This window comes from Clinocottus analis, unplaced genomic scaffold, assembly GCF_023055335.1.
Source record: "Clinocottus analis isolate CAN_PGR_092001 unplaced genomic scaffold, fCliAna1.0.p SCAF_22, whole genome shotgun sequence".
NCBI lineage: Eukaryota > Metazoa > Chordata > Actinopteri > Perciformes > Cottidae > Clinocottus > Clinocottus analis.
Genome location: NW_027175954.1, coordinates 82,842 through 108,138, shown reverse-complemented (window position 1 = coordinate 108,138; position 25,297 = coordinate 82,842). Strand labels below are relative to the sequence as shown.

General features: G+C 42.1%; 3 protein-coding genes across 4 annotated transcripts; 1 reads left to right on the top strand and 2 right to left on the bottom strand.

Annotated features, from left to right (window-relative positions):
• Positions 1 to 670: 670 nt before the first annotated feature.
• LOC137792895 (E3 ubiquitin-protein ligase TRIM21-like) lies at positions 671 to 4,347 on the bottom strand. Its single transcript, XM_068588694.1, has 2 exons — positions 4,314 to 4,347; positions 671 to 3,109 (listed from the first exon to the last, which is right to left on the bottom strand). The coding sequence occupies exon 2, from the start codon at positions 3,105 to 3,107 to the stop codon at positions 1,461 to 1,463; it is 1,647 nt and encodes a 548-aa protein (XP_068444795.1). The 5' UTR covers positions 3,108 to 3,109; positions 4,314 to 4,347; the 3' UTR covers positions 671 to 1,460.
• A 290-nt stretch (positions 4,348 to 4,637) lies between these two features.
• LOC137792894 (E3 ubiquitin-protein ligase TRIM21-like) lies at positions 4,638 to 6,780 on the bottom strand. Its single transcript, XM_068588693.1, has one exon. The coding sequence runs from the start codon at positions 6,778 to 6,780 to the stop codon at positions 5,125 to 5,127; it is 1,656 nt and encodes a 551-aa protein (XP_068444794.1). The 3' UTR covers positions 4,638 to 5,124.
• A 1,452-nt stretch (positions 6,781 to 8,232) lies between these two features.
• Positions 8,233 to 23,104, top strand: ero1b (endoplasmic reticulum oxidoreductase 1 beta). Of its 2 annotated transcripts, XM_068588697.1 has the most exons (16): positions 8,233 to 8,866; positions 11,961 to 12,080; positions 13,497 to 13,580; positions 13,973 to 14,014; positions 15,506 to 15,588; positions 16,467 to 16,540; positions 16,808 to 16,928; positions 17,376 to 17,422; positions 18,693 to 18,704; positions 18,793 to 18,819; positions 19,402 to 19,494; positions 20,410 to 20,656; positions 20,825 to 20,894; positions 20,981 to 21,067; positions 21,294 to 21,427; positions 21,717 to 23,104. In XM_068588697.1, exons 1-16 carry the CDS (start codon positions 8,591 to 8,593, stop codon positions 21,775 to 21,777), a joined length of 1,578 nt encoding a protein of 525 aa, XP_068444798.1. In that variant the 5' UTR covers positions 8,233 to 8,590; the 3' UTR covers positions 21,778 to 23,104. The 2 variants fall into 2 exon arrangements, with proteins under 2 accessions (XP_068444798.1, XP_068444799.1); XM_068588698.1 differs by lacking the exon at positions 18,693 to 18,704.
• The last annotated feature ends 2,193 nt before the right edge of the window (positions 23,105 to 25,297 follow it).

Here is a 25,297-nt window from a genome sequence, read left to right as displayed (position 1 = left end):
GCCACATCAATAATCGACTATAATTTCAGCGACAAGCTTTTTTTTTGGTAGCTTAGCACAACTCGTTATTTTTTTATGCGCTAAAGATTGTGTAGATGCACAACTGTGGAGCGGGATGACACAATAACAGGTTGACCTTACGGCCTAACAGTAAAACCAGCCCGTACTGTTTGTTTCTGTACCCGTATGTACCAACGAGGCGTTACGATACGAGAGAGTAAGAACTGATTTCGTCCGGTGAACGTGATCGGACATGTCACGTTCATTACGAAGTCAATACGTCTGTACATTTACAGATATATTAAACAAAATGAATACATTTCAGAAAGTCTTGTATGTATTGGTTTTATTGTGAAAGAGCCACTGAATACAATTAAACAAACAAGTAGTCTGTTTGTTTCTTTAATTATTTATTTACAATCATATTTACAGGTTTTTTGGTTCATAAGTCATCTCACCAATATTCATAAAACAAATCAAAGTTGGCCAAAGTGACAGATTGACAAACTACTTTTCACACCAAAAATAACATTTGCATCTATTGTATTTATTACCTTTAATAATACAATAACATATATTACATTCTGTAAACACTATATGAATGTAAAAGGCCTTACTCTTAATGAAGCTTCAAGACAAAACTATTAATCAATATGTTCTGTGTCTGCACATCAGATATAATTAATTTATCTGATTAACTCAAAGTCAAACTTCAGCTTCTTGTATTTTGTGTCTTTAAAGAAGGAGCTTTCTTCTGGAAGTGGAAATAAATGTCTGTGGATTTAATAAAAGGTTTAAATGGATATTCTCCATATAATGTGTCACGATGCAGAGTTTAAGAGATGAACGTGTCCCACGAATGTGTTTATATGTAACGGGATACATTTAATAAAATGTCTTAACGTTAAAATCAATCACCACATTAAACAGACTCTGTATGAAAGAAGATGTAAAGTTAAACTGCTTGATATTCACACACAATATGTACATTTGTTCCCTTTTAATAAAATAATTACAATAAACTCCCAGCTGCAGTAAATTAATCACGCATGCGCAAAGCCGCTCACTGAGGAAGAAAAACTGAACTGAAAAACATCAAAAGCGATTCTTAATTTTTGTATGAAGTTAATCAGTTTGCTGGTCTTCAACATACATCTTTAAGGTAAGCAACTGACTGAACACGGACAAAGAAAGAGTCACTTGTCCCTAATAGGGACCCTTACTAATGAACACACTGTTTATGTTGTTCCCTGATAAAAGACAAATGTTTCATTAAAAAAAAGAAAACTGATTTATATTTTGTTGTTAACTTGCTGTTGCATCAAAGTGCCTGTTATATTGTTCTGACAACATTACTTTAAAATAAAAGCCTGCAATAAACTAGTTTTTTAATTCATTATTGAATGAATCAGTTACATTTTTTCAACTTTGCTCAACCCTACAATAAACAAAGAGAGTGATTAGTTTACTGTGACAGGAGTGATGATGAGAGGTGCAGAGTTTCTACCGTCATCATTATGTTCAGGACAGAAGTATGGGAAGAGTTTCTTCCTGAAGGAGCAGCCAGTAAAGGAGTAGATAAGAGCTGCAGCTTTGACATCATAGAAGGAGACCAGACCCTCCTCATAGTCCACAAACACCCCCACCTTCTGAGGCCGAGACTTCAGGGAGAGAACAACTGAAGGGTCTTCAAGAGCTAAGTACTCATTTCCATTTGTCAAACATATAGCCCAGAAACCCTTCTGAGGACTCTCTGTGATGTCTCCCTTCCTTTTGCTCAACTCTCTGGCCACTCCTAGATCCCAGGCATTCTTTCCTTTAACTTGAACCTCAAAGTAAAATCTGCCTGAAGAGAAACTCTGCTTTCCTAAAACACAAAGAGAATAAGAAAATCTCTCTGGGTTGTTTGGGAGATTCTTGCTCACATCACCATCACGTACTTGTTTCCCGCCATGAGACAGGATGAGGTAAGGATTTGCTGTATTAGGATCAAGAGTCACATCCACTGCAAACTTCTGGACCCTCTTCAGCTGAACTTCAACCAGGTTCTTCATCTTTTCACTGAGAGTCTCGTCCAACTGAACCACAGCTCTCCTCACAGTCCCCTCATGTGATGCTGGAGGAACACTGACCTTTGTCCAGTCCTTGGTGGGTGGTGGGAGGTGGATCTTTAGGGACTGGAAGCTCTGGAGAAGGTGGAGGTGGTCTTCAGAGAGGGAGAGCTTCTCCACCTCAGTGCTCCTCTTCATCAGCTCAGAGATTTCCTGTTCCAGCTCTTTGATGGAGTCTTCAGCCTGTTTCTTTGTTGTTCTCTGCTTCTCTTCTATCGTGTTGATGAGCTCCTTCAGTTTTCTCTCAACAGACTCCTTCAGATCAGTGAAGACCTGAACACCTTCTGCTTTCTCTCTGTCTGCATCTTCCTCACTGAGCTCCACGATGCGTTTGACCTCCTGAATCTTCAGTCGTTTCTTCTGGATCATCTGCTGAATTTCAGCCTCTGTCTTCTCCAGCTCGACCTTCTTTCCTTCATATCCTTCTTCCAGAGGAACAACATTGTGCATCTTGTGGTCTAACACAGTGCAGAGCATGCAGACACACGTCTGGTCGGTCCTACAGAACAGCTCCAGAGGTTTATCGTGCTTCATACACATCCTGCCTTCCAGGTTCTCCACGGGGTCCATCAGCTGATGTCTCTTCAGGCCTGACATTGTCAGATGAGGCTCCAGGTGAGTCTCACAGTAGGAGGCCAGACACACCAGGCAGGACTTCAGGGCCTTCAGTTTGGTTCCAGTGCAGACGTCACAGGGAACTTCTCCTGGTTTGGACTCTTGTTGCTCTGAGCTGCTGCTGCTGGCTTTCTGTTGAGCCGACGGTCTAAACTGAGAAACCATCTCAGTGATGAAAGTGTTGACCTTCAAATCAGGTCTTGTGGTGAAAACCTCTTTACACATTGGACACATGTTCTGGTTGTTGTTGTTCCAGTAATCAGTGATGCAGTTTTTGCAGAAGTTGTGTCCACATGGTGTGCTGACTGGATCAGTGAACACATCCAGACAGATGGAGCACAGGAACTGATCTTCAGATGGCAGATAGTTTGCAGCAGCCATATCTACACACATTGAGGAAGAAAAAAAAGAACATTTTATTCCAAACATGGTTTTATTATTTGTTGTTATTTTTTAACTTTTACGTAAGCAACCAAGATCAAAGTCGTGCCGACAGACTCAACCTTGCCCCTCTTGCAAAGTAGCACAGAATAAGTCCAATGTGCATTAAAGAACAGGACTGTTGCCACATCAGAGAGCTGATTGGCTCTTAAATCTGACAGCAAACACCACGTGTTGTAGAAAATCCTTATATTTATGTGTAGTTATAATACTTAATGCTCGATTGTTGACTATTAGTCTCATGTTTAATCTGAAAACATATATTGTGTGGTTGATAATAATAAATTTGATTTAAACAACACATTAAAACCAGTAGTAATGCATTTTACAGGTAGACATAAAAAGAACAAAGGATGCAGCTACACACACATCAATAAAGCAGAACGAGGTCTGTAAACTACAAGTAGCCTACAGATCGTAACTAGCAGGACGTGACTGATTCTGTGACTTCCTGCGTAGTATTTGCAGGCAGCTGAAAACTGTCACTAATCCCACTGTCACCATTAAACCCTTAAACCTTGAACCCTCAGCTGGTTGAGTGTGAAAGGCTGTGAGGGTTGAACTAGTGTAAATATGAACGGGACAGCGCTTGGCTGCAACATACCACGTGACGACATCTACAAATTGTGTACATTTGTATATATTTTATATTTTTTATTCCCTGCTTGTTTCGTCTGCAGGCTCTTCAAGTCATTTTAAATCATCCATTTCCTCGTTTTTGTCAAAACAGCTTCACAAAACGAAATGTTTGATAAATACGTGTCAAAAATATAATATATAATCTCTGCTTTCCTATTTGTATGTTCTAACTTTAATCGCTAATGTTGTTGTGTAATTATCGGGCTGAACACTCGCGTGACGCGTTGTTTCCCTTTTTTAAATTTGTATGTCTCTACGCTTCCACGTGGGTGATTACATTCGGCAAACTCGGCCTTTTAATGTTGATTAACAAGTTACTAAAGTTCCTCCTGAGACACTTTAAAGCTGTTAAAGTGAGTTTCTGTGTAGTGGGACTTTGGACAGACAGACATAGTTGTATTGTTAATATTTCATCAGGTATGAAGCGATCAGAGAGGAACTTCCTGCCTGAGAAAAGGTAAAGTTTAGAGTTAATCCTGGAGATTAAACATGATCAGATGTACTCACCAGTGTTTGGAAGAGACTCTGTTGTGTTGTTGAGGAAAACCTGATGAAGTCACTTTGAATTGTCTTCGAGAGAAAAGCAGAGACTTGTCTCCACTGCAGAGTTTCTGAGCTTAACTTTCGTTTCTGGAGTGTGACGTGTTGTTTCGCCTCCTAACAAACCTCCTCTCTGTGTGCTGTGCTGACATCTACTGGTCACAGTTGGGAATGACACCACAACTTCAAGGATTTTATGGACAAGACTGCAGTTATAAAATAAAAACGTCAACATTTTTTTTTTCTTCGACACGTGATTTTACTACAGTGACACTTTACAGCAGAGTCATTTCAATCATTACAAAACGAGTTTTCATTCGCTTTACACAACCTTTTTGTCGCTTTCTTTGTCATGGAATTGTTAGAAAACCATTGTTATCTGTTAATTGTACAAGTTAAACATGTGCTGAACAGCCCTCCAAAGTGCTTCATGTAAAACATTCACAAGAAAATAATGAAAGAAAAAAACAAACAACGAAATAAACTAAAATAAATCAGTACAATTATATCCAAAGCCCAACAACTGTACATACTACACGCAATATTATTCATCACGGCACTGTTGAGTAGACACCAGGAAACAAAAATCAATACATTTATCCTTGAAAAGCAACACCGTAGAGAAATGAAGATGACACACTGAGTGACAGAATAACAGAAAAGAGAGCGAGCAGACTTTGTCTTTATAAACGTATATATGACATAATGTGGAAAGATGAATTCAACATGATTATGTGGCTGTGCGATGAACTGCTGATCACAAAAATAAGACAAAAGATCAGACAATTTGATTGACGGGACGGATGATCAGAGGGGCGGGGTTTTGACCACAGTCATTCCGACAGGGGCTGAAGAACGGGAGGAGTTTCTCCTTGAAGGAGCAGCCGGCGAAGGAGTGGATGAGAGCTGCAGCTTCTACGTCATAGAAGGAGACCAGACCCTCCTCATAGTCCACAAACACCCCCACCTTCTGAGGCCGCGACTGCAGAAAGAGACGGACTGACGGGTCATCGAGAGCTTTGTACTCGTTTCCATTTTTCAACCAAATGGTCCAGCAGCCATGTTCGGGTGTCATTTTGAATGGTCCCTTCCTGTTGATCGACTCTCTGGTGACTCCTAAATTCCATTTCGGTTTCCCTCGGACCTGAACCTCAAAGTAAAATTTGCCCGAGGAGACACTCTGCTTTCCTAAAACGAAATTATAATGAGAAAATCTCTCCGGGTTTTCCGGGAGATTCTTCTTGACGTCGCAGTGATTCACTTGCTTCCCGTCGTCAGAGAGGGCGAGTTCGGGGTGAGCCGTGTCGGGATCAAAGGTCACGTCCGCGGCGAACTTCTGGACCCTCTTCAGCTCAGTCTCAGCGAACAGCTTCCTCATGTCTCTGCTGAGCTGATGCTTCATCTGAAGCAGAGCTCCCACCACGGTCTTCTCGTATAACGGTGGATGGACGTTGACTTCCGTCCAGTCCTTGGTGGGCGGAGTGGCTTTCAGGTACGGGAAGCTCTGAAGGAGGCGAACGTGGTCTTCAGACAGCGAGACCTGCACCACCTCGGCGCGCCTCTTCTTCAGCTCGCAGATCTCCCGTTCCAGCTCTCTGATGAAAGCTTCGGCCTGCTTCTGTGTTGTTTTCTGCTTCCCTTCTATCGTTTTGATGAGCTCGTTCAGGCCTCTGTCAACAGACTGCTTCAGAGAAGTGAAGACCCGAACACTTTCTGCGACCTCCATGTGGGCATTTTCCTTGATGCGCTTGATTGAGTGTTTAAACACTTGAATCTTCAGTCGTCTCTTCTGGATCATCTTCTGGATTTCAGCCTCTGTCTTCTCCAGCTTGACCTTCTTTTCTTCATATTCTTCTTTCAGGGGAACAAACTCGTGCATCTTGTGGTCTAAAGCCGGGCAGTGCGTGCAGACACACGTCTGGTCGGTCCTACAGAACAGCTCCAGAGGTTTATCGTGCTTCGTACACATCCTGCCTTCCAGGTTCTCCACAGGGTCCATCAGCTGATGTCTCTTCAGGGGTGAAGCTGTCAGATGAGGCTGCAGGTGAGTCTCACAGTAGGAGGCCAGACACACCAGGCAGGACTTCAGGGCCTTCAGTTTGGTTCCAGTGCAGACGTCACAGGGAACTTCTCCTGGTTTGGACTCTTGTTGCTCTGAGCTGCTGCTGCTGGCTTTCTGTTGAGCCGACTGTCTGAACTGAGAAACCATCTCAGAGAACAAAGTGTTGACTTTCAAATCCGGTTTTGTAGTGAACGTCTCATCACACAAAGGACACTGGCACTTGTGAGTAAGTAAGTAAGTACTCCAGTGTTTAGTGATGCAGTTTTTGCAGAAGTTGTGTCCACACGGTGTGCTGACCGGATCAGTGAACACATCCAGACAGATGGAACATTGAAACTGATCTGCAGACAGCAGACAGCTGACAGAAGACATCTCTCCACACTGAGAACAAAAGTCAAAATGTGAAGAAAAAAAAATACTTTGTCATGTCATATTCATTTGCATAAAACGATTTCAATGCATACTAACTGCAATATAAAAAAATGTATTGATTTCGACACGTTCATTTAAATAAACTTTCCATTAGAAGTGTAACTTCCTGTTTGCTTAGAGCTGCAACTTTTGTGTTAACATGAAACAGTGAATATGATCAGCTGTTACTCACCACTATTTGAGTCCGTTGTTGAGAAAGATCTGAACAAGTCAGTTTAATATTTCTTGAGACAGAAACGCAGAGACTTGACTGCAGCTCTGCTGTCGCTCTCACAAACGCTAAGTTTCATTTCAGGAATGTGACGTAGAAGCGCCTCCTCTGCAGCAGCTCTGTTTGGGAGGGTGTGTTTCCTCCTCCAGGGTCAGGCATGTCGCATGACTAGTTACAGACAAGATAGGTTTAACCTTTGTTTTGTCTGTTCTTTTGAGTTTATTGCAGCTGCCTAAACAAAAAAAAGGCTCAATCCCACACAAAAATATCTCTACGAGTCAGCATTAAACTACAGTCCTCTGCAGCTCTGCCACAATCTCACTGTCCACAGTCCAGCTCACTGTTTGTCGTGTAAAGTTCAAGCTAGAAATCTGACTTAGATTTATTGTGGCACACACACTGCTCATTGATTAACCTGCTGACTGTTTTCTCAAATCATTCACTTTGTTTATGGAACATCATCAAAACCAATGAATACAATATTTTACAATGTCCTCCAAGACATCTTCAGATGTTTTGTTTTGTTGTATGTTCATCGACTAAATTGATTATTTGACTAATAATTTCAGCTCTAAAACAGTAATTGTCCAAATGTCCAAACAGAAAGCATTATAAGGCAATATATATATATACATTTCTTCAAGGTATTTTTATTTAATGTTGTAGCCCATTTAAGGTACTTTATACACACTGGGTATTTTATTAATATAGCCGTTAACGTTTTTAATGAGGCTACTTCCTTCTCAATATAGTCTGAATTATGTACTGTACTAAAGCTGGACAAATGTCAAACACAAAAATTTAACTACTGTGAGCAAATACATTTTTTAAATTTAAATTAGACAGTATATACAGGTATATAGCCGATATAAAACACCAACGCCATTTAGAAGTAAACAGTAAGACAATATTTGATCAACAGATATATAAGATTTTAAGTCATTGTAAGTGTTTTGGGAGTCCTTAATTGTAAATGTTTATGTTTATATGTTTTGTTGAATTTGTTGAACTTTTAAAAATATGTTTTATTTTAAATAATATAATTACGAGAGATCCCCACTCCGTACCAGTTGGTAGCAATAATGCACCAATTCGTTGTAGGCGAACCGCCAATAAACCTCAGAGAAGAAGAAAAAAAAGATCGCGAACGAGTGGCTTTTACTTTGAAATCCTTAACCGGAAGTAAGACACTTTTATTTTTGTTTTTTTGCTCGCTAACTTGATGCTAAATAGGGAGGAAAGCTGGTGAACGGAAACTTCTCCAGTTATGTATCGTCTTAAATCGTCGACCCCGGTTCTGTGAGATCAGCTAGGGGTCTAAGAGTCCGCGTGAGGGTCTTCAGACTCCGGGTTGCTCACGTCACCGACCCGCTGTTATTTATGGTGCTCGTTTTACAGTCACTGCGGATGCTAACCGAAGCTAACGTCATCTACGGTCGCTACCAACTCGTCACAAACTGAACTGACACGAGATTCTTGTGCTCGTGTTTTTCTTTTTTATTCATCCCCCCCTCTGTCAACTGGTGTACAACGTGAGTGATGTGGAAAGTAACTTTACAAGCGTTCGTCGTTTTGTTGTTGGCCTGTTTACTCGGGAACTTTGTTCTCGTCGGTTGGTTTCAGCAAAACGACGTAAAACCTCAAACGCAGCAGCGCGAGGAACCGAGCGAAGCCCCGGAAAACCGGGACCCGAGAAAAGCCTCGGACAACCGGGACCAGAGCGAAGCCTCGGACAACCGGGACCAGAGCGAAGCCTCGGACAACCGAGACCAGAGCGAAGCCTCGGACAACCAGGACCAGAGCTGCTTCTGCCATGTAAGTAACATTAACCGTGTGTGTGTGTGTGTGTGTGTGTGTGTGTGTGTGGAACCGAGTATTCACGACACGTCACGTAAACGGCGACCATTCAGGAAATCTTCTCGCATTTTCTACTGTCATCTTAAATTGACGTCACCGCGCGCGAGCGTGGTTGTTTGTTTGTGTGTGTATGCACGCGCGACAGTTGTCTTTTTATATTCATAACGGAAAGAAACGGACACTATTGGCAAATAGTAATAGATTTTTTTTCACGTTGTAAAAGTCGAGCTAATTGAACTTACACATCGATTTACATGAGCTATATGTAAAAAAACAAAAAAAAGAATAAATAAAACTAAACATTTCCTGCGATACTGTCGAGTACTAAATTCCGTTTCTTCATATGAATATTTTCCCAAATTCTCGAAAGAAAACGGTGACGACGTTAATAAAATAAAATAAAAAACAAGTTTAAATATTGAGAATCAAACGTCTTGAAATCAGGCACAGATAAATTACGTTTAGCCAAACGAGCTGTTATTTTCATTACCGAGTAGAACAGCGTGGTGTTCCGCGATTGGCTGTGTCGGAGCTCCCGCCCCTTGCGCTCCCCACGGAAGTTGTAGTCTTTTGCGCGCCACCCAACAGTCGCACCTGACGGCCTCAGCCCCGGAAAAGGACTACAAACTGGTTGGCGCTGGCGGAGAGGGGCGTGGCTAAGTGTTTGACAGCTGGTTGTTTGGAGGCGCGGCTCCCAGACTGCCTGGGGGACTGGAGGTCTGAAATGACAGCTCAGCCCACAGACAGAGCTGCTGCTGCCGCTGCTGCTGCTGGGACATCTGGTCACCAGGTTCACTGAGAGGAAGTTTTAACTGAAGTTAAAACACAGAAAACAGAAGTAGAGAAGCAGAAGGATGTTGAGGGGGATTTGCCTCTTCCTGCCTTTCGTGGTGCTCGGTGGACAGCTGTACTCAGAGGTTTGGTTCATGTGGTGTGTTTCTGTACTTTACTGAGGCTTTCCAGGTATTTCTGACTGTCTGAGGGCAGTATGTGACACAGTTCTGACTCAGCAATACCAGAAAAAAAGGTTTGAATAATTCATATTACAACTATTTAAATACTGATCAAATCAATATTTGTTTTAGATATTTTCGCCAGCTCCATATCTTAATATATCACACTGTCTGATCATTTGGCTTAGTTTTTTTTTAATGAAAAAAATAAATCTTATTTCAGAAAAAAAAGGGAAGTGCTTTAGGCGACAGGTCTATAATCTTTCTCTACGTATTTCCTTGTTGTCTGAATAGATGGACCCTATATATCTAAGTTGGCACTAACTGTTCATGAAATAGGAACTTCTTTTAAAAGAAAAGCTCAATTTAAACCCAACACAAGAATATATATTTTTTTCAATTGTCAGTGTAAGACTTCCAAAATTGTTGAATGACCAATTTAAAAAAATGTCTGCATGTTTCCATTCAATTTATCAGCAATAAGTTTACACACGACTCATGATGTAATGCTGACATGGTCTTTGGTCTTTTTACACAGCACGTCTGTTTCTGTAAGAAAAACCAAAACCAAAAGAGACACATCGAATAACAAACCTTTGAATGGATTTTGACTTAATATTCGTAATACATGAAGCACTGTGTTAATTCATGTACTTTAGAGCTGAAACAATTAGTCAGTTAATGTGTGTGTGTGTGTGTGTGTGTGTGTGTGTCTGGAGAAATCAGAAGTTATGTAAAAAAGAAAATCTTCTCATGTTTAGCTGTTTTTTCTTTTTGCAAAAGCCAAAATTCTTAAATTCAAATTTTTCTTAAGTGAACTTTAGCCGGGCATCTTTAAAGGTAAATGGCAGTAAATGTCTTTGTTTTGGACTGATGTTGATGAAATAAAACAAACTTATTTTTAAATTGTGTGACATTTTTATAGACCAAACAATTCCTCTGGTCCTCAAAAAAATAACCATTGGTTTTGTCCTAATTTACTTGATCGCAGTGAAGAAGCACTGTTTTTTTAATTTTTTTAATCCACTTAAACCAGGTGTGTGTAGTGGATTAGGACTACAGGCAGCGGCAGGTAGAACAGAGGTAATTTTAAACCAATCCAAAGCCCCTCCTCGCCACACCCGGGTGGCGCTAACGCCCCCACGCCCTCTTAACGCAATCCTCTGTTTACACTCTGGTCGTTTCCTCGGGTCAAACACATTTGTGTCGGTTTAAAATGTCAGGCATCTGAAGTTGCACCGTCCGCTGTCGATCGGACGGAGGTATGAATTTTGTATGCGTGGGTTCAGGTGACGGCCGCGGTGGATGTTTTATGTATGGGAGGGCAGGGCGCCAGCGGGTTTGTCTGCCCGCCGGCCTCCGGCTGTTTAAAAGAGGGAGAAGTGGGACCTCGGCGGTGAAGCAGGTGGAGTCAATTGTCTGATCGACCCGTGGAAGTAAAAGCAATGATGATATTAATACAGCTTTATTTATTTATCACAGTCCATCGCTTTGTGAAATAAAATCAATGAAACATTTATAATACAATAAAAAAAAACATGTGGGCGAATGGCAGATGCAGCGAACATGTAAAGTGTGTGTGTGTGTGTGTGTGTGTGTGTGTGTGTGTGTATTCAAAATAAAGCACCAGCCGTTAATTTGTTCTGTTTTTTTTATATATATAGGTTGTCGTTTTTTGTTTTCAAAGTAAAGCACCAGGCGTTAATTTGGCCTTTTTTTTTTTATATATGTTGTCGTTTTTTAATTAAACTTTTTTTAATAATAAATAGAGCTAATTTATCTTACTACTATTGCAGTATTTGGCCCTGCTTCTGTATTTATCTGAGCTCTCATCTGACATGTGCAGTTTAAATGAACTTCCTGTCAGTGAAGGCCACACCAGCAGTTCTATTAGGAAATTGATCCTCATGAGTTAGACAGAAAAATACGAGCGATGTGGACGACATGCTCCGGGGAATATTACAGTTGTGACCTGGCTGAGCATCTAAATGTAGTTTGGGTTATTGTCCAGTTCTTGTTGGAGAGAAGTTTCATCACGTTGGATTTTAAACTTGGCAGTGAGTAAAAAACAACCTTGTTCTCCTCTCGCTCCGCTTCAGCTGACGGGAGACCTGGACGACTGCTTCTGTGACGTCGAGAGCATCGACGTCTTCAACAACTTCAAGATTTACCCTCGAATCAAGAAGCTGACGGCGAAAGACTACTTCAGATACTACAGGGTAAGACCTGCTCAGTCACGCGGGGATATTGCCCCCCACATTCAAAATATCAAAAAACACACACAAATGTGTGAAGTCTGACGTACTTCCCAGCACTTTATGTGATGAAAAGAGAAGAAAATCAGATTTTTAGCACCACATATTATGGCAATTATCAAGGAGCTTGGGCTCACAATGAACGACTCATTTACATTTTACTCACCTTTGTCATATTTGCTATCTATGAGTAGAAGTGTTTGCTATGAACTGCAGTAAGCTTTTCGTAGAAAAATAACATCTGGATCTGTAGAAGATTTGTAAATTCATCGTATTTCATCGTCAAAGTGGCTTCTAAAACACGTGCTTGTTATATAGCCGACCTCTCAGAGTCGTGTGTTACTTTGTGAGAGTGACGGCAGGCGTCAACGAGGAGAGGCCATACCCTGAAATTCAGGTTCATGCTGTTCTTTTAACAAAAAAAAATGCTTTGTTGTGCTCTGTGTGCGTGCGTGTGTAAAAACCTATGTAAAGAAAATACATTCTAGTCACGTTTAGCTGATATTGTTAAAGAACAGGAAGACTAAAGTGTGAAATACTTTGAGTTGCAGCAGTAGTTCATGAACCAACACTGTCAGAGAAAGACGTTGTACTTTAACTTGCAGTGTTTAAACGAGTATTTCAGCCGCTGGTCAGTTTACTACAGATATAATACTTCTGGACTGATTTTAAAAATGCTGCTTTTACATTTACAAAGTGGAAGAAGTCTCAAAACTTTGTGTCAAACCAGTCGGAAAATAAAAAAACAGCAGTTTATTGAGAGAAAAGACAGCTTCTCTGAACACTTTTTTAGTTTTTAGTAGAGCACTTTGCCAATTTAAGCATAAAACGAGCTTTAAAAGTGTATCTCCAGTAGAGATCCAGTAACTTACAGATTTAGTTTTCGATCTGAAGCTCGTGGTCTCTGCAGGACTCTGACAGCCTCAGCTGTCTGAACCGGCTGCCGATTATTCTATAACACACAAAAAAAGAACAAAAGACTTTCAAACGTGAGCTGCCGGCGTTTCATCTCCAGGTGCGTGTGAAGCGTCCAAACACCTGCGCGCTCAACAGGCTTCAGCCGGGTCGTCGTTTCTCGACTTGTTCTCCGCCACTCGCCGTTGATTTGCTGCAGCGGAGGACGTTTAAAGCTCCTGATTTCATCATTAAATAATCGTTATTAGAGTTAAAAAACGGTTGTTTTTACAGGTTGTTTTTACAGGATTACAGAAGCGTTGCTCAGAAGTAAATAAAGATTTTTAAAAAGTAATATGAATAAACAGTAGAACCGTAATAAAACAAAATCAAAAACTAACAGTAAGATGAATATTATATATACAGATGGAATAAAAATGTGTATAAAAGTATTTAAATGTACTTAATATAACTTCTTTTCTCCAGGTGAACCTCAGGCGACCGTGTCCCTTCTGGCCCGACGACGGACATTGTGCCATCAAAGACTGCCATGTGGAGCCCTGTCCAGAGGTCAGAGGTCACACACACACACACACACACACACACACACACACACACACACACACACACACACACACACACACACACACACACACACACACGCCTTATATTAAAAGTAATAACACAGTACGTCATATTTTCATAGCACTTCTCTGGATACGACTCTTATGAAAAGCAACGTGTGGCTTTAACGTCCGTCTGCTGAGTAAATGACTGCAGTCGTGTTTTTTTACGCAACAAAAGTTTATTAAAAGAGTTCTCTTCAAACGAGAAGCCCCGCATGAAGAAAATGAATGAAGATGATGAGCGTCGATGACGGTTACAGGATGATTTAGGATTCATGTGTTCAGCTGTTAAACAGGTTTGTTTGTTTGTTTGTTTGTCTTTGTTGTGTTTCACAGAGTAAGGTCCCGGTGGGCATCAAGTCTGGGAACTACAACAAGGTGAGAACGTATAAGATGAATGGTACTGAATACTGATTACAGTCCAGGCATTACATAATACCCACAATCCCTTGTGTTTGGGGCCCTTTTTTTTGCGTATTTCCAGGCAATTATTTAATACCGCCGTAGTTTAAATGAGACGATAATCAATGTAAATATACATCCTATTACACAATTCAACGGATTATCATGACGTTTTAGTGCAGATACCAACCACATCTTGTTTTTACTTCTGCTAAATTCACTGAATGGATGAATCAGCAGTTATTAAACAATGTGTAAACTGTGTCATGAGTCGCAATAAATCATGAATTATCTTTTTGATCGTGGAGGTTTTCCTCTCACAGCAGGAAACAAACCAAGACTCTGTGTCTCTCAATACTGTCCTGACTTCCTGTCTGTGTGCCTGCGCTCTCAGCCCATTGGTTCCTACTGAAGACATAAATATATACATATATTTATTGCTTTATTAAAAAAATAAAGGTTGAGTGACTTCCTAAAAACGCTGCTCTACCTGTCCATCTCTGGGAAAACAAACTCCTAACTTGTTTAATGGAGTTTAGGACCAGCTGTGTTTTGTTTAAGCACTTTCTGTCTCATTAGCTGATTCAGTAAACACACAAAACACACACTCTCTCTCTCCAGTCTCTCTCTCTCGCACTCCACTTATCTGCTCCGGTAGTTTCCACGTCGACGCCGGCGTGTTTGCCAGCTCTCTGGCTCGCCGCCCGATGTTTGTCCAGCGATGACCCCGAGGTGTTCGGACATCTGCACACGTCTCAGTCGGCCCGTCAGCTGGGAAACCGCCACGAGCCGGTGGGACGGAAACACATGGTAGCGGGAGGAAGCGTGTGCAGCGGGTCACCAAGCCCGACCAACCCACCTGCACCGCCTCAGTCACCTGAGAAAAAGCTATATTTTGCGTATTAAACAATCGACTTGTGTACCTTTTTTACTGACCGACGCTTCAGTCAGCTTTGATTCACAGTGTTTACTTTTCAAAGGAGTTTAAATAAATAAGTCAATTGGCAAGTAGAAACCTGTCCAACTCCTCCTGCGGCATGCTCCACCTCTCCACAAGTTTTCCTATTTCTGACTCTTGACAACGCAGCGATGTCCACAGACTCTGATCATTCTGTGTTTTTGCTTTTGCACTGACAAGACATAGTTTACACTTTGGAGAAAGTGGGACATTTTTCTCTGTTGTCTGACTAGAAATCTAGAAAACAAATTGCAGCTGAAGCGATAATAAACATATAACGTGCACGCGTTGAGAAGAGCTTCTTTATGAGCCTATTATTAATATCAGGAAACTAAATATGGAGCAAAATACACAGGAAAAAAACAAGTAGCATCGGAAATGAGGATATTCTAGAGCTCTCTGTAAATATCTAAACTTTCTGATGATAATTATTGTCGTTATTAGCAGGAGATAATGTTCCTCTAACTCTCTCTCTCTCTCTCTCTCTCTCTCTCTCTCTCTCTCTCCAGTACTCCCATGAAGCCAACGGGATCTCGGACGTGACGGAGTGCGAGCAGGTCAAAGAGCTGGGCGCCATCAACAGCACCCTGAGGTGACGCCACAGACCTCCTCCCGTCTGCTTTTCTTTTTTAATCTCCTCTCTCCTCTCCACTCCGTCAGCTGCAGCGGCTCGCTCGCTCGCTCTCTCGCTCACTCACTCGCTCGCTCGCTCGCTCGCTCGACGGGCGACAGCAGCTTCAGCAGCTGATAGTGACCGGGTCAAACCTTCTGCAGCCGCTGCCGGTTCTGACCTTCACAGGCTGCTGAAACAACAAAGATAACGCAGCGCTCTTCAGCCCCCCGAAAAAAAACTGCTTCACTCAAACGTCTAAAAAAAAAACAGCTCACGGCGATCAAACCAGGAAGAAGGAACCGACTTTTTTTAGCCGAGTCTCATCAGGACTCGTCGGTCGCTGTGGATCCCGGAAGTTTCTTTAAACCTTTAAACGGATTCTCTGGATATAAATCTGGAATCCAGTTTATTATTACTTTTATTGCACAGTGATGTGATTAGAAAACAAGTGAAGACGCACACGTGGACACATAAACAACCAAAGGATGTCACGCCAACGAAAAAAACAACAAAGCAAAATGGAAATCCTCTCATTTCTTTGTGATTTATCATATTTAAGATAAGATAAGATAAGATACTCCTTTATTAGTCCCTCTGTGGGGAAATTGCGGTATTACAGCAGCCCTCATTCACAAGTAATATAAATAAACAGTAATAAAAACACAATTTACAATTAAACGGTAACACACAAAAATATGAAATATACAAATGGAATAAAATAAATAGTATCATCAGTGTGTGTGAATGTTTTCTATGTACAAACCATTATTATTATTATCATTATATCTGGTTATTTCCTGCTGCTTTGCCAGCGTCTCCTCGGCGTTCAATAAAGTTTTAACTGCTTCTCGTTTCAGCAACCAGACGAAACGGGCGTTCGCCGACTGGGCGAGACACGACGACGCTCAGGACTACTTCTGTGAGCTGGATGGTGAGGACTCGCTCTGCTCGACAGCACGACGCACCAACAGCAAAGCAACACTTTTTCCTCCTCGTACACTGAAATATAAAAATCTAAAATCGGAGTCAAGATGCCTGATGACCTCGTGGCCTCTCCGCTGGCGTCGCCCTTCAGGAAAAACAACTTCACCTTCGAGCTGAAATTACCAGGATGACACAAGTTTACACACCCCGACAAGCCTTCGGTCCATTTACAGTCTAATGTGCGTGTGTTTGTGTGTGTGTGTGTGTGTGTTAGATGAAACCTCTCCAGATTTCGAGTATGTGGATCTGCTGCTGAACCCGGAGAGATTCACTGGATACAAAGGTCCTTCAGCCTGGAGAGTCTGGAACAGCATCTACGAGGAAAACTGCTTCAAGTGAGACACACACGCACTCACACTCACACTCACACACACACACACACACACACACACACACACACACACACACACACACACACACACACACACACACACACACACACACACAGGAGATGCACCGATTGCATGTTTTTTCTTTCTTAAGTTTTGTAACGGTCAGAATACTTTCGACCCGGGTCTCTGCGGTCCTCCACATGTTCCTGCCGTCTATAATTAGTTTGAACCTTTTGTATCGTTGATTGCTTTGGACGTCTACATGTAGCCGTGCTGCTTCTCCGCTCGAGCGCCGTGTTTAATTAACACAATGATTGGTGTTGTTGTCTTTTTGTGAGTCCCGGCTGCAAAACACAAATTTCCCTCAAAAGGACAATAAAGACTTAAAATCCTGTGAAATTGTAAATGTTGGTTCAAAGTGTTGGACGTTGTGTTTTTTTTTGTCGACAGGCCGAGATCAGTGTACCGACCTCTGAACCCTCTGGCTCCGAGCAGAGGTGAGTCATGAATAATGAAGAACTGTTTCTGTTTCTACAAACTAAAAGTGGTTTAAAAAGATGAAATCTATTGTGTTGTTATACTTTATCATCAGACTGTAGTAGACGTCTGGTCAAATTCATAATTGTGTTCCTTATTTAATTTTAATTAAACAATATTTCATTCAAATTTTTTTTTTTTTGCTTTACACAATATTTCACATTTCAGAACTTCTTCCTTTGTGAAATAAAACATGTTGAAAGTCAAAGAAAGTTTTTTTTAATTTTTTTTTTAATTTCCTCTATTTAGTTTTTTTAGTGAGGGTGAAATGTCTTATCGTCAATTTTTTTAAATCACTGATTTTGTCATTCTTTCATTAAATCAACTTTCGTTCCTGAATATAACTCAACAATACTTCCTCCCTTTGCAACAAGAGCGCAGGAAATGTTGTTTTATCAAAAGCTAAACGTCAACAAATATGGATTTAAACTGAATATTTCCCCCCAACAATTTTTTAGTAACTTTTTGGACTTTTAAAACCCTTTTGTTGTTATCGCAAATGTCGTAATCAATCCCATGGAGTCAGTACTGCGATCTAATTCTACAGTAACACTAATTCTTAAGATTCAAGATTATTTTAATGTTACGTGCACAAATATAACAAACTTACTTGTAGAATAAGAAGCTTATTTTCCTGTCTTCATACAAACCAATTTACAAAAAAAGACACAAAATATAGTAAAGGTATTACACAAAAATGTGATGACAGTATTGCACAAACGGTGTATAAAGTGTATATAAGTACACTACACTGTTCAGTAAACAGTGCAGTGTACAGTCGTGACATGAAGTCACAGCAGCCGCTCACCTCTCGTCTAATATTATTTTATTAACTCGCAACGGCGCAGAAATACCGACACGACGGATAGATATGCAAAACAAAGCGAGGAAGCTGCACGACATTCAGATGTCGATTTGAATGTTTCTGAATGAGGCTTTTGAGGCTCCCAACGGTTTAGAAAGTCTACTTGCAAACCTTTCTGTACTCTGAATGTTCAAGATTAGTTTTATTCCTGATTGCCAGAAGCAGCTGCAGACGTTTTCTGTCGAATCCCAAACTAGAAGCTGCAGCTGAGACCTGACACTCTGTTCTCTTCATTTATTCATTGCATCTTTTAGTGTGTGCGTGTGCGTGTGCGTGTGTGCGTGTGTGTGTGTGTGTGTGTGTTTTAATAGAACAGATCTAACGGAGCTTTGTTCTCTCTCTCTCTTTGTCTTCTCTGTGTTCAGGAGACGAGGATGGTGAGTCGAGCGTCGCTCTCTTCGACATGAATGTATTTTTAGTTGTGGTGTGAAAAATAAAATGTTTTTTTTTTATGTCTCGTTGCAGGAGAGAGTTTCTACAAGTGGCTGGAGGGTGAGTACCTGCATGCTCTGTTTTAAAATAAATCTTTTTCTCCTCAAAGGAAACATTCGTTGACATTTCCGTCACCAAGTTCACAAACGACTTCATACTTCCTTCTTTTTTTTCTCGCTTCCTGGTCGCTCTTGACCTAGAAAAAAAAGAAGGGAAAGTTGCTTTTTTGTGATTTTTAAGAGTGAGACAAGTGAGGCATTTTTATGTTTTTATTTCCTGGATTTCATTCGTCTCCGCGCGTGCAGATGAGAGATATCGGCCACGCTTCCTGTCGTCTTCCCCTTCAAGCCGACGGCAGCAGCTTCTCTCGTCTCCTCTGTTTTCTGCAAAGCGGCCGGCTGTCACTCCAAAAAAAATTCCACTTCACCTCCACTGTCATGACGCTTTGTCTTCTTAAAATATGGACGGAAATGACCTTTCTGCATGACGGGGAATTTAAGAAAAACATTTTTTTATGTTCATGTGGGTGAACTAAACCTTTTTAAATGGAGCTTCCAAGGAAGTGCAGTCCTTTCTGCATTCTTTAGTTAAATAGTTAGATCCTAAAACATGTCCTCTTCACTGCTTCCTCTCCGTCTTCAGGTTTGTGCTTGGAGAAGAGAGTCTTCTACCGACTCATCTCCGGCCTCCACAGCAGCATCAACATCCACCTGTGTGCCGAGTACCTGCTGGACGGTGAGGCCATCCGAGCCCACGGCTTTCGTTTATTTTTCTCTTATCTGACTTCACAAACAGCAGATCGATACCTCACTGTGAGAGAGAGAGGAAAAATCAACTCTTTTCTACTAAATCTTTTTTTCATTGAACACGATGACCTCGCTTCTAGGCGACTTTAACTTTGTCCAAAGGGCTAAATAACAATCTGGTAACCTTAAAAAAACAAAACAAATAATAATCCCTCCCTCTAGTGTCGTCTAAGTGTTACTACTGTTTGATTCACAAGAGCAAAATTATTTAGTGTATGTGTCGTCTGGAGGGGAAAAAAAGCACAAAACGATGATTGACGACATTAAGGCTTTTTTTTTATGTCCAAGGCAAATCTTTCTTCAAATTGAACAATATGTGAACTGTTTAAAGTATACTATAAATTTAAATAATTACAAAAACCCCTTGACTTCAAACTATAGCTTCAAACTTTCACACTTTTCGACATTTTCTCCATTAAAAGGTTGATCTACAAACAGTAGGATATCGTTAGCTGCTGCCAGGGCAGAGTCATCAGAGAAGTGTAGTTTTCGGAGTCCAACCTTACTCGTGCCCTCCATTTTATTTGGAAAAAAAGATGGCGACGCTGCACAGGACTCACTGCATTTTGTTCGTAGCGATCGTACCGACTTAACACTAGTGGCGGTTCTTAATCTATAGCCTTTTACTTTGAAATGATGAGTTGAAACCCCCCAAAAAACTTGTCTCTTCCCTGCTTTAAATAACCAATCGACCAAATAATTCACGCAGAAACAAAAGGTGTTCCTGCGTGCTGAGATGAAGACCATCTTGTATCCAGTCGCGCACGTTTTACACTCGTGTCTCTTTGGGCTCAAGCGCATGTAGCGCGTCGCTAACGGCTATCCATCGTTTGACCCCCCTCAGAGGGTTGGGGCCGGTCGGTCTGGGGTCCGAACCCTCAGGAGTTCCGGCAGCGCTTCGACACGGCGGAGACGAAGGGCGAGGGCACGCGGCGGCTGAAGAACCTCTACTTCCTGTACCTGATCGAGCTGCGGGCGCTCTACAAGGTGGCGCCCTACTTCGAACGGGCGTTCGTCAACCTGTACACGGGAAACCTGAAGGAGGACGGCGCCACCAAGGACCTGCTGCTGCAGGTCTTCAACGAGATCAGGTGGGAGGGGCTCGTTTGTTGGAAATAACGAGGATATCTTGTAATAGCAGATGAACAAGTCTTTAAAGCTGTGTTTGCTACTTTTACTGAAGTAAAAGATTTAGATTCTTCTTCTTCATTTGTAAGTAAAGTAGTCACAACGAGACCAATCCTTTTTGTGTCTTCCAGATCTTTCCCAATGCACTTTGACGAGAAGGCCATGTTCGCCGGACAGAAAATCGAAGCCAAAATATTAAAGGTGAATCCCGTCATCCGGCGCGTGCGACATCGTTTGTCTTTGTGGTCTAACTGTTTGTCTCCTCCTCTTCTCTTCTGATCCTTCAGGAGGAATTCCGCCTCCATTTCAAAAACATCTCCAGGATCATGGACTGCGTCGGCTGCAGTAAATGCCGTCTGTGGGGAAAACTCCAGGTGAGCTTTCCGCGAATCAAATGTGTTTTTGGTCGCCAACATCAATCCGATACGAATCTCAGTCACAAAGACAGATGTGAACCAAACGGCAAGCACAGGTCTTTCCTTTTTCCACCTGTCGGCCGATGTCATTCGCACACAGCGTGACCGCAAGTCATCGTGAAATTGTCCTTTTTTTTCTCTCTCACGGTCTTCCTTTTCCCCCGGGCGTTGTCGTCGCGTGCAGACTCAGGGTCTCGGCACGGCTCTGAAGATCCTCTTCTCCGAGAAGGAGATCCAGAAACTTCCCGAACACAGCCCCTCCAAAGGCTTCCAGCTGACCCGCCAGGAGATCGTGGCCTTAATGAACGGCTTCAGCAGGTACGTAAAGCTGGAAAGAGTCCTGATGGATCACAGGCACTTGAAGGGGATCGTCTGGATGTGTCGTCCCCCAGTTTGGAGAAACTGACGTCCACAGCAGAACATTTCTTTGCTCCGATCGGTTTCTCCAAACTCGAGCCGTCGACTGTCAATGAAACACTTCAAACGATCTCTTACTCCTCTGACTCTGTAAGGTAAAGCTGGCGCCCTCTACTGGCCAGCCAGCGTATCATTACTTTCCTCTCACCCCGCACTCTCCTCTCTCCCTCTCTCTCTCCCTCTCCCTCAGGTTGTCCACCAGTATCCATCAGCTCCACAGTTTCCGCCTGCTGCTGAAGGACAAGAGGTAACAGAAGGCGACGCCTCTTGTGGCCAGTAGGCGGCGCCACCCCCCAGAGAACTGCAATAGTCTAATCCTCACCCAAAAGACGGTCTTCTTCATGGACCGCAGGATCAGCCGTAAACCCAACGATCCCCCCCCCTCCCCTCTGTACTTCCTCCTCCGGTAGATTATGAATGTTAACTCCTCCTCTTGCCTACGTCGGGAAAGTCTCCGGCTTCACTCGGCGTCTTTTTCTCTCTGCTGTGAAACTCGTCAGCCGGTGTACAAACCCCCTTTTTTTTGTTTATTTATGTATTTTCTTTTGAGAGGTCGACCTTGAATGAAACGCTCGGGCGTCTGGAAGGAAGTGATGTCACAGACATAACGGCGACCGGCCGGAAAAAACCCGGACGCAGAGCTGACGGCGTCCAGAAGGGAAGCGCCCGCGTGTGGTTTTTGAAGCGGTCGTGGGTGAACATTTTTTTAAAATTGCGTTGCCGGTTGTTTCTCTCGCTCGCCGCCCCGCCCACCCCACCTGCTGACATCACATCCTGTTATAGCTCACGGCTCATACATGAGGACGTTGTTGTCCCGAGAAAAGGTCCGGGATGCTGCTGCCTGTCCGTTTTATTTTTCATTTCATTATTTTCCTTTTCTTCTCTTTTCTCTCAACGCATCCTGTTGTTTTTAGAAACGTTTGTTGCTCAAAGCCGGAGACGTCTGGACCAACCTGCTCGCTCACATCTCAGGCCTAGAGAGAGAAAGAGAGTGTGTGTGTGTGTGTGTGTGTGTGTGTGTGTGTGTGTGTGTGTGTGTGTGTGTGTGTGTGTGTGTGTGTGTGTGTGTGTGTGTGTGTGTGTGTGTGTGTGTGTGTGTGTGTGTGTGTGTGTGTGTGTGTGTGTGTGTGTGTGTGTGTGTGTGTGTGTGAGTGAGTGAGAGTGTGTGTGTCCCTGTCTCCCTATGTGTGTGTCTCTGTGTGTGTGCGTGTGTTCCTGTCTCCTTGTGTGTGTGTGTGTGTGTGTGTGTGTGTGTGTGTGCGCGCGCGTCCCTGTATGTTTTTGTGTGTGTGTTTGCACGATTGTGGATTCTGTTCAGCGTCCAACCTGAAACTAACTTCGACTCAATGTGGACGGTGTGATCATCAAACTATCTTCGGCTTGGTATCTGAGTCTGTAAATCTCACTCCACGTGACTTGTTGCCGTTTATTGAAGATAAATTATGAGGTTATTTACCGCGTAGTGAACTTAACTCTCCTCATCGGTGTCGTTATGAAATTATAGTTTAAACAAGCTCATTAAATCTGTGGCCTGAGGTTACATCGTGTAGCACCGCTGCTTGTTTCCCTGAAGCTAAATAAGCCTATATGAATGAATGAATGAATATATATATATATATATATATATATATATATATATATATATATATAATGTTTTATCTGTATTTAATTTTTCTCGTGCTAGTAGAAGAGTTCTTTAATTCTGACGAGGCCGGCTGCCTTCTCTATAAAACCTTTTTTTACATAAATAAATCTTTTGATTTTCCAAATCCTCTGACAAAGACGTGCGTACATGAACTGAAACCACCCGGTGTGTCACGTGACCCCTGAGAGACCGTAAATACATCCAAGATGGCCGACCAGTCGCGTGTTTAATGAGGGTCTCATAGAAAGGGAAGAGGCGTAGAGATAAAACACAGCGTGGGAAGTTGGAACTCTTTGGTGTGTGTATGTGTGTGTGTGTGTGTGTGTGTGTGTGTGTGTGTGTGTGTGTGTGTGTGTGTGTGTGTGTCAACAGTTGCAGCTATAAGATGATGGACTATGACTTGATTCCATAGTTAACCTTTGATACAGTAGCAGCTTTTTGCGATAACTGACTAATAATTCTGTTTTTGGGGTGAAAGTGTCATGTTTGCGTCGTCGTGTGTTTTGCTAAAGTGCCGCCAAGTTTTCTCCACTTTTATTTTACGTTTTTGGCTTCAGCCGCGTCGACCTTCAGTCTCCACAGATTCATTTAAATATGAAAAGTATAGGAGTCATTTTACGTTCTCCTGAGATGACTTATCGCTTCGGTATCTTACTTAACATTTCCTCACAAGGGAAACTGAGTTTATTTTTTAATTTTTTTTAATGGAGCTCGCCGGTGGAGGCGCCACAACGTCACAATGTTGCTGAAGCCTTTAGGACTTCTATGTCCAGTGCTGGCGTCTACGAGGCATCGACGTGGCATCTACGGTGCGTCTTAGGGGCGTCTACGTTGCGTCTCTGAGGCGTCTACGTTGCGTCTACGTGGCGTCTCTGAGGCGTCTACAAGGCGTCTCTGTGGCGTCTCTGAGGCGTCTACAAGGCGTCTCTGTGGCGTCTCCGAGACGGTTCCTTTGCGATCAGCACCACAAGAAACAGTCTCTGGTTTTATGATATGTTTATGACTCAAACCAACAGTGTTTTTGTGTGTGTGTGTGTGTGTGTGTGTGTGTGTGTGTGTGTGTGTCACCTTGCTTTCTCACTTCCTGTCTGCGGCTCCGGGCTCATTGGCTCCTACTGGAGGCGTAAATCTTAAAAAACACAAATTATACAATTTTATTTGCGCTTAATCAGCTGCTCGCTGTAGTTTCATCGCTGTAGGAGGAAATCAAGCATTTGTTGGGGACTATTTTCAGCGGCGGATTAATCCACATCGAGTCTAGTGAGGCGGTGTGTGTTGATGCATCAGGCTTTTGTACACACACACGGTACTTGTTAGTAGACCCCCTTCATTGATACTTTAAATATTGTCATTGGGATTTGTTGACAACGAGACAAAATGTGAGAATATCACCAGAGTTTCACTTTGAGGATCAATAAGCGACGTGAAAACAAGCAGAGCCCGTCTGTGGGTTCATTCCTTCATGGCTGCCGGCTGAACAGTTAGTTTTTGCGGCGCAGTAAGAAGTATGAAGCGGACCAAAGAGTTTTAAGTTGCCTAAATCTTTTGTATATATCTGTTTTTGTTTGTGATGCCCAGCGAGTGTTGTTGTTGTTTTCCTTTTTTTTGTTTGTTTGGCAGCCTTGATGCGACGTTGAGAGATGTCGCAGCTTTTTGTTTCAGTGTAAATGAGTCCGGCTGATGTGTCTCTTGTAATTTAATAGTTTCAAACCTGAAAAAGGAATAAGAAAATATATGATTGAAATAGAAGAAATATATATATAAAGAGTAATATTTAAATTCCATCATTCTGAGCCTTATCCCATACATCATGGACCTCTTTTCTTTTGTCACAGTCGAGTAAATGCAAAATAAATGTAGTTATTATAATTACATCTCATAGGGATTCAGTTGCTTATTCAAATGTAAATAACTTTTATTTTGTTTGCTTCTCTAAGTTATGATTAGTAAATTGAGTCTATTTTCTTTTTCTTTGAATGTGAGAGAGAGAGAGAGAGAGAGAGAGAGAGAGAGAGAGAGAGAGAGAGAGAGAGAGAGAGAGAGAGAGAGAGAGAGAGAGAGAGAGAGAGAGAGAGAGAGAGAGAGAGAGAGAGAGAGAGAGAGAGAGAGAGAGAGAGAGAGAGAGA

Bases quoted from the DNA above. Each gene is read 5' to 3' on its own strand.
- LOC137792895 (XM_068588694.1), bottom strand. From the start codon at position 3,107: ATGGCTGCTGCAAACTATCTGCCATCTGAAGATCAGTTCCTGTGCTCC.
- LOC137792894 (XM_068588693.1), bottom strand. From the start codon at position 6,780: ATGTCTTCTGTCAGCTGTCTGCTGTCTGCAGATCAGTTTCAATGTTCC.
- ero1b (XM_068588697.1), top strand. From the start codon at position 8,591: ATGTGGAAAGTAACTTTACAAGCGTTCGTCGTTTTGTTGTTGGCCTGT. The intron at 12,081-13,496 runs GTAAGACCTGCT...TCTTTTCTCCAG, and splicing joins ACTACTTCAGATACTACAGG to GTGAACCTCAGGCGACCGTG. The intron at 21,428-21,716 runs GTACGTAAAGCT...CCTCTCCCTCAG, and splicing joins TTAATGAACGGCTTCAGCAG to GTTGTCCACCAGTATCCATC.